General features: G+C 46.1%; 1 protein-coding gene across 1 annotated transcript in view; it reads left to right on the forward strand.

The window, feature by feature from the left end:
• Positions 1-6,875: 6,875 nt before the first annotated feature.
• The window catches only part of LOC107395171 (uncharacterized), an 11,359-nt gene continuing 5,734 nt past the window's right edge, over positions 6,876-12,500 (forward strand). Inside the window, exon 1 of the mRNA XM_054735074.2 lies at positions 6,876-7,134. Coding sequence (XP_054591049.2) covers positions 6,896-7,134 — 239 coding nt within the window. The 5' untranslated portion in view covers positions 6,876-6,895. The remainder of the gene's footprint in view (positions 7,135-12,500) is intronic.

Below are 12,500 nucleotides of genomic sequence, written 5' to 3' on the forward strand. Positions count from 1 at the left end.
ATCCCTCCAGTCTGGTTTAAAGACACTTTTACCAGCTGGCCTTTTCCCACGCCCCCCATGGGGGCCTCTACAGTTTCATGCCCCAAACATCTACAACTGTCCACGTTCTCCAAACACAACTAAAACCACGATCAAACAGCTCAGATGGGAACCAAGGCCATTTTAAATTAAGATACGGTGATATTTGAACTTTATTCTAGAAGAGCATCTGACCTTCTCTGGTGTCTGCTGGAACAAAAACCCTGAACAAATGTAGTCGAGGACCCCTGGAATAAATAAACAACTGACTACATTTCCTAAAAGGAATTTGAACTCACAACCTCCCTCCTGTCAGCACGTTCACACCGGGCAGCTCCTCTAACATAAAGTTCAAGTATTAGTTTATCTTAATGCGTCAAAAACCAAAAATCGCTTTGTTTACGATCTAAACTGGTGTGATGGTAGCTGTAGCCGTGCTCGGGGAACTCCGACCATCACCGACGCTTGGAACATGAAACTCCAACGGCCCTCGATTGGGAGGCGCCAGGGCCCAAAGGGTTCAGTCACAAGTCAGTTTGGGTTTCATTGTGATTTTATTATTTAATTTAATTTTTTTGCATTTGTTTTTAAGTTCACTTTTATTACTTATTTAACTGTTTGATTGTCTGAGTGTTTTTTTATTCTTTTACTGTTTAGCTTCATGTTTTATTGTGAAAGCGTACCGCGCCGTGGGCTACGGAGGTCCAGGAAGGTGCTGTAGAAATAAATATGATGGTGATGTTATCCGTCTGTCTTTCATAATAAACGCTGTACATTTTACTAAACACTGACACACTCGATCCTCATCAAAGGTCCAAAACACACATTCTGGTGGTAATGTGTGGCCCTCGACTCTTACGGTGAAACCAGTTTTCCTCTTTATTAACCACATTTTTTACTTTGATGTCATTTCCTGACACACAAACATCACAGACGTTTACTGAAGAGCCGGCTTGGGTCACCAGTCGTAAAACTGGACTAAAACCAGCAAGCGTGATGGATCAGGGCTGGCTTTAGGCAGAGGCATGACAGGAGGGTGAGGCGCCACCTTCTGGAGGAGTGCTGCCAGTCAACCTCGGCCTTGAGACATGATGAATATGGTTTTGCCCTTTGATGCCCTTACTTCATGCTCTACTTAAAAATATGAACAATAACATAACGTTTCATCTGTGGTGAAAGAACTCCTGTTGGGGTGTTGTGTGAAAAGACTTGGTCCATCATAAGAAATCAAACAAACCGTTTGATGGTTCTACAAGTCGTTTATTTCCCCTCAGCAGATAAGCAGTTTAAAGATACATTAGACAACAACAACAACAACAATAATAATAATAATAATTATTATTATTATTATTATAATAATTATTATTATTATTATTATTATTATTATTATTATTATCATTATTATTATTATTATACTCAGACCAATACACAAGCCTGCTGTCTACTCACAGGTTTAAATGCATGGTCTCTAGCATAAATGAATGCCTTGTGAGGGAAAAAAAGCTCTGGCGCTGCTGTTTCAGGAAGTAGAAGTGAGCCAAAGCGGAAGTGAGCAGAACAAAAAACGAAGAGCAAACTCCGCCTGGCGGACCTGAAGCCAACACAAAAGTGACAGAAACCGCAGTTCCCTCCTCGTCCACTAGGGGCCGGCTTCAACACAGAGCAGGTTCCCACTGACTCCTATGTTAAAGGGACAATGTGTAGTTTATACCGTTAATTTCTGGAAATATCCATGAAAATGTTGTTGAAAAACATTGGCGACTTCATAACATAAAACCATTAAATCAGGTCTAAGTCTCTGGTTGACGTCGTATCAGACGCCATGTTTCCTTCTACGGGAGCCCATGAGGACGTAATGCATTTATTGATTTGTAACAAACGGTTACAAGCGTTCATAAATGTTGTTGTTTTACACATTTACCTCCTCACCTGTTGCCAGTGATGAAAGGGAGTCTGATGTGCTTGTAATTTTGCTAAAGTTTGCACTCCCCAGGGCTTTTTGACCCTAATGGGCATCCATTGGTAAGGTCTTATGCTTGCTGGCAACAATTTAGGGATCTACTGCCTGCATTGCCAGGAAAAATACACACCCCTCTCAAAGGCAGCGTCCTCTAGCACCACTAACTGCTCCATAGTTACCTGTTGCTCATCTGGTTCGTAGTTAACCCAAAAGCCGGTTCTGGTAGCTTGGCAGGGCTAGCCCTAACCCTGGCCATTCTAAAGGTGAGTAGTCTGGCCACGACCCAAAGACAGAGCTCAGTCGTGGGGCGGGATCTGCTGTTGTCTTTCAAACTGTCTCCACCTGTCATTGGACAACGGACAACGTGACGTACTCCCCGCTGCGGGTGTCAGTCAACGGGTCAGACCTCCGAACTCGAATACATAACGGACTCAAGTCCCTCCATCTGCTCTTGGCTCAAAGAAAAGCCCGAGTCTAAACAGTCCAAAGCTGTTTCAAACAAGCTGTCGCTGTCTTTGTTTTGCTCCGTCGCCGTAACGTCCCGCCCACCAAACCGGTCTGGGCTGCTGACGAACCCGTGGAGCGTGGCTGCTGGACCAACCGCAGAGCACAGACAGTTTGCTTCTGCTCACGTCTGTCTGGATATCTGGGCTACGGTTTCAGTGATGCAAGCACTAAAGTGGGTTCAGCATGTTCTAAGGTGCTCACTAGAAGAAAGCTTCAAACAAAACCTCAGTTCTGGTTTATCTCTGTTCTCAGGTCATCACCCAGAAGTGTGGACGGAGTCCTCTTTGTCCTGTTGGATCGTCTCTTCAGAGGACTACCAGAAGGTCATACGTGTGCTGCATGTAGCAGTCTTCTAGCCTCCACTGAGAGCCTCTCGCTGTGGCGGGCTGGTGGACACAAACATCAAATCACAAATGCATGACAGTAAATTCTTGTTTGTTTCAGAAAAGCGACAAGCGGCTGCTCTTCAGCAGTTTGAACATGTGGAGTCAGCATGAAGCCCGAGGCTCTGGCGGGTGAGGAGGCTTCATATCCGGTCAGATTCCCTCCAGACTGATCCAGTGGAGGGAAGGAGAGGACAGGAGGGATCTGAGACCCAGAGCAGATGCTGGTCTGCAGCCCTAGGCACTGGCGCTGCAGACCCAAATGTCACACGGGAAATGTGTGCATGCTGCTGCGTCTCTAGTTCACCTCTCGTGGAATCACAGACGAGAGCATCTTCAATTCAGATGCTGTTAGCGCTTCGATTCAGAAACTGTTAGCGCTTCATTTCAGAAGCTGTAAGCGCTTAGATTCAGAAGCTGTTAGCGCTTCGATTCAGAAGCTGTTAGCGCTTCGCTTCAAAAGCTGTTAGCGCTTCGATCCAGAAGCTGTTAGCGCTTCGATCCAGAAGCTGTTAGCGCTTCGATTCAGAAACTTATAGCGCTTCGATTCAGAAGCTGTTAGCGCTTCGATTCAGAAGCTGTTAGCGCTTCTATTCAGAAGCTGTTAGCGCTTCGATTCAGAAGCTGTTAGCGCTTCAGAAGCTGTTAGCGCTTCGATTCAGAAGCTGTTAGCGCTTCGATTCAGAAGCTGTTAGCGCTTCGATTCAGAAGCTGTTAGCGCTTCGATTCAGAAGCTGTTAGCGCTTCGATTCAGAAGCTGTTAGCGCTTCGCTTCAGAAGCTGTCAGCGCTTCGCTTCAGAAGCTGTTAGCTCTTCGCTTCAGAAGTTGTTTGCGCTTCGATTCAGAAGCTGTTAGCGCTTCTATTCAGAAGCTGTTAGCGCTTCGCTTCAGAAGCTGTTAGCACTTCGCTTCAGAAGCTGTTAGCGCTTCGCTTCAGAAGCTGTTAGCGCTTCGATTCAGAAGCTGTTAGCGCTTCGCTTCAGAAGCTGTTAGCGCTTCGATTCAGAAGCTGTTAGCGCTTCGATTCAGAAGCTGTTAGCGCTTCGATTCAGAAGCTGTTAGCGCTTCGATTCAGAAGCTGTTAGCGCTTCGCTTCAGAAGCTGTTAGCGCTTCGCTTCAGAAGCTGTTAGCGCTTCGATTCAGAAGCTGTTAGCGCTTCGATTCAGAAGCTGTTAGCGCTTCTATTCAGAAGCTGTTAGCGCTTCGCTTCAGAAGCTGTTAGCGCTTCGATTCAGAAGCTGTTAGCGCTTCGATTCAGAAGCTGTTAGCGCTTCGCTTCAGAAGCTGTTAGCACTTTGATTTGAGCTTCCCTCCAAACGTCTTCATAATCCTCCAGGTTCAACTAAAAGAACACGATGTTGTCCACCTTCAGCATCCTCTCAAACTCTTCGCTGTTGTACAAAACCTGTATACACTGCTTTTATTACGCATTTTTACTTTCTAAATGTAAATGTATTAAATGTTGTTTGTAAATAATTTTCCCTTCATCTGGAAGTTTTTGGACGTTTTTAATGTTTAAGCATCATTCGTGCAACAGAAGGTAGGTTTAGAGAGCATGGAGCTAATTGGTTGACCTTTGATGCTAATGTAATTTAGACGCTTTCCTTCATGGAGTATGGACGAGCAGAGGATTAGCAGGAAGCAGGCTTAGAGATGCAGAAAGAGAGGAAATGAAAGCCAGAGGGGGGAAGACAACAGCTGAGTGACACGTGGAGGTCTGAATGAAGCCTGACTCGAGAAGTTCAAGTCAACAAAAACTTCTTAAACCACAGCGAGTGGAGGCTGTGAGGCTTTAGGGTGTGAGGAGATGAAATGTCTTCCTCTGATGAGCGGGTTATTGTGACTAAAGTCATCAGATTCAAAAGCTGCTGTGTGGATTATAGCTTAAACACATCTGATGACATTCTTTGACCTTGGGTGACTGACAGCCATTGAAAACATTCAGACATGTACACAGAGCAGCCTGTAGGTGGCAGCGTTGGGTCAGGACTTGTTGGTCTGCAGATAAACACGTTTGTGGGTTTCTACCAGCTTCAGTCGGGTAACTTTGGACCGGCTTGGAGCCACAAATATTCATGTTTAAGACCCGTGTGAATCATGGAAAATCATTCCAACGTTTCGGTCTACTTTCCCAAAACGATGAAAGTGCAAAAAGTCTGTCAGCCTCTCCAGTGTTGGACGTTTCTCTGGAGATGAGTAGAATTTAACCTCAGTCACCGTTAGCGTTGATTAGCCAAAAATTTCAATTCTGTAACCCAAAGGCTAATGAGCTCAAGCTCCCCTGGATCCATGGGGGTGGGGGTGGGGGGGGGGGTCTCACAAACGGGCTCAACTGGCGCATCATCCTTGATATAGTTACAGTTACAGATACAGCAAATGAAAGTAGACACAGAAGCTAAAGACCTTCTGGTTTTAGGGTCAGGTCCGTTTCAGAAGCAGAACGACTGTTAGCCGGTGTCGGTGCAGGATCGGCTCGGGTGCAGGATCGGCTCGGGTGCAGGATCGGCTCGGGGTCCTTCGACTGCTGATGACGTCAAAGTAGTTGATTGGCTGAACATGAAGCTTACGGAAGTGACGTTATTACGTTATGATTTTGATTGGTCAGAACAAATTTGCGGTCGTAGTCTTAGCGGTTGTAGTCCTGTAGTCCAGAAATCAACACTTACTGGAGAAAATTTGTTTGAATTTCTAAAGGAAATGTAAAATAAAAGCAAATGATAAACGGTGACCCTCGAAAGCTCTTGATGTTGATGAAATGGGGCAAAATAAAATATAAGAACTTTATTGAAAGACACCAAGCAACATTTAGAGTCAAAGAATGTATTTAGATAACAACTGAGGAAATATACAGACGAGCTCCACATTAATATAGACAGATGTGGCTTCACATATAAGAACTGTTCTGTTGTTGTCAGTCCGATGTTGGTTTTGTGCAGTTTCACATTCTTTACAAAACAAAGATAATATGGTGTTTTATTAACAAATTACAATTATAAAGAGAACATTTAGGTGTTAACAAACAAGAATTTATTAACTAAACTGCTGATGTATTTCCAAAACGTGTGTGTGAAAGCCGAGTAGATGTGCAGTCATGTGACGTCATCGGCAGTCGAAGGACCCCGAGCCGATCCTGCACCGACACCGGGATGTCTGGCGGCTGACGACGGGGCTGTTGCACTGCATCATGGGAGTTCTGTCACTGCAGGAAAACGCCTGAAGTCTCAGACATAACTGACCTTAAGTCTGAGAACCTTGGTTGGAAATTTTGGATGCCTTCAAGATTTTTGAACGTATTAAAGGTTGAATATGGAGCACGGACAGTCTGGCGAGCTCTGGTGTTCGTAGGTGGTACTGCAGCAACAGGACTAATAGCCGCTGGGGTGTTGGTTCACCGCCGACACGTTCCAGCACCGTTCCTTCTACAACAGTTATTACCGTTAGAACGTCTTCTGGGCTCAGAATCAGCTGCTTGACTTTCACACGGTTCCAGCCTCGCCTTGCTGAGCGGACGTTTTAGCACACCGGTGCCCTCTAGTGGCTGGTAGATGTAAATATAAACAGCATTGTGCCCGACAGAATCAAATTTTGATCATTTATCTTTTTAAACGCAGCTTTTGAAGAAGAACCTGCACATCCACTCTGCACACCTCTGAACGTAGAGGTATTTTTTTAATACAACTTTTTATTAAAATGTTTCATATTCTAACTTTAAATGGAATTAAGATGGTGTTTTCTGACTTTTCCGACCCCACAGAAGCCCTGCGTCTGCCTCCTAACTTCAGGTTACTGCCACTAAAGTTAATTTCATGTGTTGATGGTTTCTCCGTTCTTCTGTAAGCTCTTACTTATTGCCCTGACATGTGAAGGCTGTCGATAAAACTCCTGAATGAGGAACCCTCGTCTCAAAAATCCAAAGTTTTGTCCCTTTTCCAACCTTCTTGTCTGAACTTGGCTTTGGGTCGCCGCCCCTCCACGCCTCTTCACCAACCCCGACTGCCAGTGACACACATGTGCTTCCCTCTCACATGTTTTATCTCCTCCTCCTCCTCCTCCCCTCCCACCAACTCACTCTCGTCCTCCTCTCACTCTCTCTTTCTGTTGGTGGCTCCATAGGCATCCAGAGGACAGGGACAAGGCAGAAGACCCTTCACACACCACCGTTCCACCACCCCACAGTCATGTCCGACTCCGAGACCACTGCTGCCCCCGCCGAGGCCCCCGTCCCCGCAGCTTGTGCCAACATCAAGGCAGATCTGGACAAATGGTAGGTGACTCCATCCACAGCACAAGAAGGTTTCGTGGTTTAAAACTAATCTCACGACTTCTGGAGTTGTCTTCATAGACTTGGGCAGCTGGAGATGAAGGAGGACCCGAGAAAAATCCCGAATAGTTTGCGAATGCCTTGAGAGACCCTTTAGAGATGTTTGGCTCCTGTGCTGGAGGAGAGCCTCCTGAGTTAGGAGAACATCGCTGAAGGATTTGGGTTCTTGAACATGTGGGACAGGTTGGTTGTTTGCAGGCATCGACATCCTAAAATGCACGGCGATAAAAATGGAGTCTGACCAGCGGACGCCGTGGTCCTTGTTGCAAACCACCGCGGTCTCACGCTGAGACGTGACACGACTCGACATCTCAGCTGGGAGGTGAAAAAGGTTATGAAAGCCCGGGTTAACGTGTGTGGGGGAGGGATTTGGAGGTTAATGATGTGCAGCAACGAAGCATGTTTGATGCTCGTCTGTCCGCATGGATGAAGACCGGGAATCTGCTTACGTCACTCACCTCCCTTTCCCCACAATACTTTGCGGTAGCCTGATGTGTTTGTCCCTGATGCCGCAGCCTCCCCCCATTGGTCAGAGACACCAGCAACGGGACTCTCAACCTACGGCTGCTTGTCTTTGACTTTTATTGTTTCTGATCAGGTCACCTAGGACTCCTCGCATTCAGAGGTAAAGCTGCTTTGGTGTTTCTGTCTGTAGACACATGCTGCCTGGCCTGGCTGATGGGCGGTGATAACGAGGCTGTGAGGGTGTGGAGCCTCTAGATAAGGCAGAAAGCTGAAATGAAAAAGAGGATGGGCGTGGATGATCGACTAATAAAATGACCCGAACAGACCTGTGGCACTAACCGTCTCCACTTCATGGTTGTGGTAACTTGTGAAGGGGACACTGCAGATGCTGAAGCTTATGTAACATAAGTAGGTCTGTACTCCAAATCCCGTCCAAGGATTGCACCTCAGGATGCTTTATTGCACAACACCAGCTGATACTGCAGCGGTGTGAGAGTTTTAGTTGCATGCGGCTTGGTTAGGGGTGTGTTAGAGCTCGTATCAGCTGAACTGTAACCCGTGTGTGTGTGTGTGTGTGTGTGTGTGTGTGTGTGTGTGTGTGTGTGTGTGTGTGTGTGTGTGTGTGTGTGTGTGTGTTAGGGATGCAACGATACCCCTTTTTCCCAAACCGATACGATACCGATACTTGGATCTGAGTACTCACCGATACCGATTACCGATACCGATACTTCTACCACACAAAAAAATGCAACCGATGTATTTTCTTCTCTGATTTCAGCAGGAAAAGACTGTGAGGTAGATAAAAAGTAAAATATATGAATAAAAATCATCACAAAATAAAATATTAGGTGAACAGAAATGAAGTACAGTGAAGCCATTTTCAAGCAACTGCATTGGTATCGGTATCGGCACTGATACCGGTACCAGTAACGTGTTGGTGCATCCCTAGTGTGTGTGTTAGAGTTGGACGATGCAGAAATAAAGCCTGTAATTTTAATGTTTTTCATAAAGGACAGTATCAGCATGAAGCAAATCACCATTTTTTATTGTTCTCTGGTAATTTTAATAATAATAATAATACATTTTATTTCAACAGCGCCTTTCTGAACATTCAAGGACACTTTACAGAGATAAAATTTTGACATCTGAAGATATCAGAAAATTATTTCTGATTTCAAAATTAATTTTCAAAAGCTGAACCTGTCAAAAAAACTTGATCCGATCGTGTTTCTGTGCCGTCAGCAGCGGGCTCGTCCAACACTGACGAGCTTTTCTAAAAACGTCCGCCTTGAAAATAAAATTTTAATGTTTCCTGAGAACAAACCCGCTTCTCCCCCTCCATCAGCCATCGCTGGCATAAAACAAACAAAAATATAGTAATAATGTTCGCAGGTAGCCACGGATGAACAAGTCAAGGTGGTGATAGCTTAGCTCTGACCATCCAATCAGAGGACAGAAAACCCCGGAGCTTGCTGGCCATGTGAGGCATATCTGGAAGCTGATTGGTTAGGAAAAAGCCTTCTGCTACCTAGTATAACCAATGAAGGCCCTCCTGGCACACCGAGGCTAGAATCTGAATTAACGAAACACAAAAACTCCACAGACATTCGGGACGTGGCTCAGCAAATGTTCCCAGAAAGAAAAGAAAACCCGTTGGAAGCAAATGAATGTGAGCAAGCCTAAACACGGGAATGTAGAGTCTGTCCACGACCCACAGACAGAGCTCAGCGGATCTACGCCTGTCTTTCAACTGTCTCCACATGCAGGACGATAGACAACATGACAGACTCACTGCTCCAGATGTCATCCAACAGGGAAGTCCTCCACACTCTGCTGAAGAAGACAACTACATCCTTTTTCTAAATAACCGACTCAAGTGTCTCTATCTGCTCGTGAACCAGAGAAAAGCCCAACGACAGACCTGCTGAGGCTCCCGTGGAGCATTGCTAGAGATCTGCAGATAGTGTTTGGTTTTCAGTGTTTTACTGTCCAGCACTTTGAGCCACTGAGACCAGCGGTGGTAACGCGCTTCATAAACCAAGTGAACGTTTAGACCAGCAAAGAAGGGCTCGTGAGTGAGTGAGTGAGTGAGTGAGTGAGTGAGTGAGTGAGTGAGTGAGTGAGTGAGTGAGTGAGTGAGTGAGTGAGTGAGTGAGTCTGGCATTCATTCCGATCCGGATTTCCCAGTACATCCTGTTCCTGCTCCGACATTCTTTGTTGTTTCCTCTCACCCGACTAGCACATTAGCAGCAGCTTGGGCTAGCGTTAGCAGCAGCTTGGGCTAGCGTTAGCAGCAGCTTGGGCTAGCATTAGCAGCAGCTCTGGGCTAGCGTTAGCAGTAGCTCTGTGTTAGCATTGCTGCGACCAATGATTATATGTTTCTGATGTTTTCATTACACTTAATCTCTGTCCACATCTGTCCACCCCTTCCCTTAAACTCAGCCCAGCCACGTGCCTCGCTGTGTGACACGGACAGCGGACATGTGCGTGTATTTATAGCTGTCAGAAGTCACGGACACGGTGACATGTTCCCTGTCGTGGATCATGTCACCGTCCCACCTGCTCCTTTTAACCCAAACCTGAACCACCATGTTGGAGTTAGGCACCTCTACGGGACACTGAGCACCTCCCCACATGTTCTCTGAGTGCAGACTGTTATTAGGGACTTTTATTTTTATTTTTACTAAATATTTTGTGCCTTAGTTTTTTTTTTCAACCAATAATTTCATCAAAGTTTAACGAGCAAAGTGGAAGAAGCTTCCAGTGTCTTTGGTGCTCACAAGCAGCTGGGATGGTTTTGACAGGAGAGTTAGTAAAATGTCATGAAGGGGTTCCCGGTTTCCTCGGGTGATTTTCAGAGCCTGCTCTCATGTTTCTGGTACACGTTTAAAAAAATTTCCTCCAAAAATAGTCCCAGGGTTGTCTCAGACATTCAGAGCCGGCCGTCTGCATCAGGGAGCCGCTGGGGTTTGACCATGGAGTCCCATGTAGAAAAGCCCAGTTCGAGCCGGACTCAGATGGTACCCATCCTGCTCGGCTTTAGCCTGATGGGTTTGAGCTCACACGCTAACGTTCTCATTGCAGAGAAGCTCCAGATGTTGTGATTTAAACTCTCCAAGAGGTACGCAGTAGCTCATAGGATGACTCGTTTGGATTTGGTTCAGAATGTCAGCTGGTTTAATAAAAATCTGAAAGTCTGCTGATGACACAAAGCTGTTCATGCATGCCTGAAGAAAAGGGGGCGGGACTCCATTAAGTTACCTAATTAACTAAAGGCTTTGTGATTCATTCATCTCGAGCAATCACATTTTTATCGTCCAAGAAAATTTGCCATCCATCCGTTTTCTTCTGCTTCTCCGGGGTCGGGTCCTGACCAGATGCCCAAGCCCGGCCTCAACTGGCTCCTCTGGATGTGGAGGAGCAGCGGGTCTACTCCGAGCCCCTCCCGGATGACCGAGCTTCTCACCCTATCTCTGAAGGAGAGCCCAGCCACTCTGCGGAGAAAACTCATTTCGGCCGCTCGTGTCCGCGATCTCGTTCTTTCGGTCACTACCCAAAGCTCGTGACCATAGGTGAGGGTAGGAACGTAGATCCACCGGTAAATCCAGAGCTTCACCTTCCGGCTCATCTCTCTCTTCACCACGACAGACCGGTACAAAACTGTATTTCAGTTCAAAACAGGACAAAAATCCTTATCAACAGGTATTGATAACAGATCAACACATCGATGTAAAAAGTGCTGCAGCAGCACAGAGATCTCTGAAAATCTTCCGTCTACGGACTTTTTCCAGACGTTTAGATTTTATTTTACAAAATAAGCGACGAGGCTGTCGTGTTTTTAAGCACTGTATCAGTCCCAGCCTCGTTTTAGTAGCCGTTAGCAGAGCAGGGCTTTGGCGTGTGCGTCAGTAAAACCGGTGTACCAGGAAATTGTGCACTGACAAAGGTTCCACCTTGCTTGAAATGCAGGTTGTAATTAAATGCATACATTTTTATATTAATTCATCATAATTAACCCTTTAAATTACCACCTCTACCGTTAAAGCTAATGATGAGTCAGCACTCTGTCCATTTCTTCAGGATCTCTGCATCATCCTCAGTGTGGGATCGGTGGTCCTGTTAGCCGTAGCACGAGTAAACTCCTCTTTGAGGGATTGATCTACTGACTGATGATTGACACTCAGGTTTTGTTGATTTACTGGAGATAATATCCCACCTCCGAGTTTTTATGCATCTGGTTGGACATGCATACATAGCGTGGGCTCCAGCTCTGCACGAATCCCCATCTCCGAGGAGATTTGGTGGTGGAATCCATCCTCGCCTCTCAGCGTGGAATTCGGTGACTGTGCAGGGCTCGGTAACCTGAGAGCTGAGCTCCTGCTGGAACGGCACCAGCCCCTTTGATTCAAGCTCTCGCCTTCACAGGAATGTTACCAGAGACAAGTCCCTTTGGTTGATCCATTTTTTATTGATACAAATAAAAATGTTTTACTGTCTTTTGGTATTAAAATAACAAAATAAAATTGGCCCTTGCCTGCTGCAGATCCTCTGTAGACGAGCATACAGCAGGCTTCTGATGAAGGTACTAAACTGGTAAATGGCCTGTTTTTCTATAGCATCTATTACCCCCCAAGGCGCATTACAACATTCATTCATTCATTGACATGCTGATGGTGATGAGCTACAGTGTAGCCACAGCTGCCCTGGGGTTCACTGACAGAGGTGAGAGTGCTGAGCGCAGGCACCACCCATCCCTCGGACCACCACCAGCAGGCAGGGAGGGTGATGTGCCTTGCCCAAGGACACAACTGTGACAGATTGAGCGGGGAGTGAAACCAGAAATC

This window comes from Nothobranchius furzeri, chromosome 12 (genome assembly GCF_043380555.1).
Source record: "Nothobranchius furzeri strain GRZ-AD chromosome 12, NfurGRZ-RIMD1, whole genome shotgun sequence".
Lineage (NCBI taxonomy): Eukaryota > Metazoa > Chordata > Actinopteri > Cyprinodontiformes > Nothobranchiidae > Nothobranchius > Nothobranchius furzeri.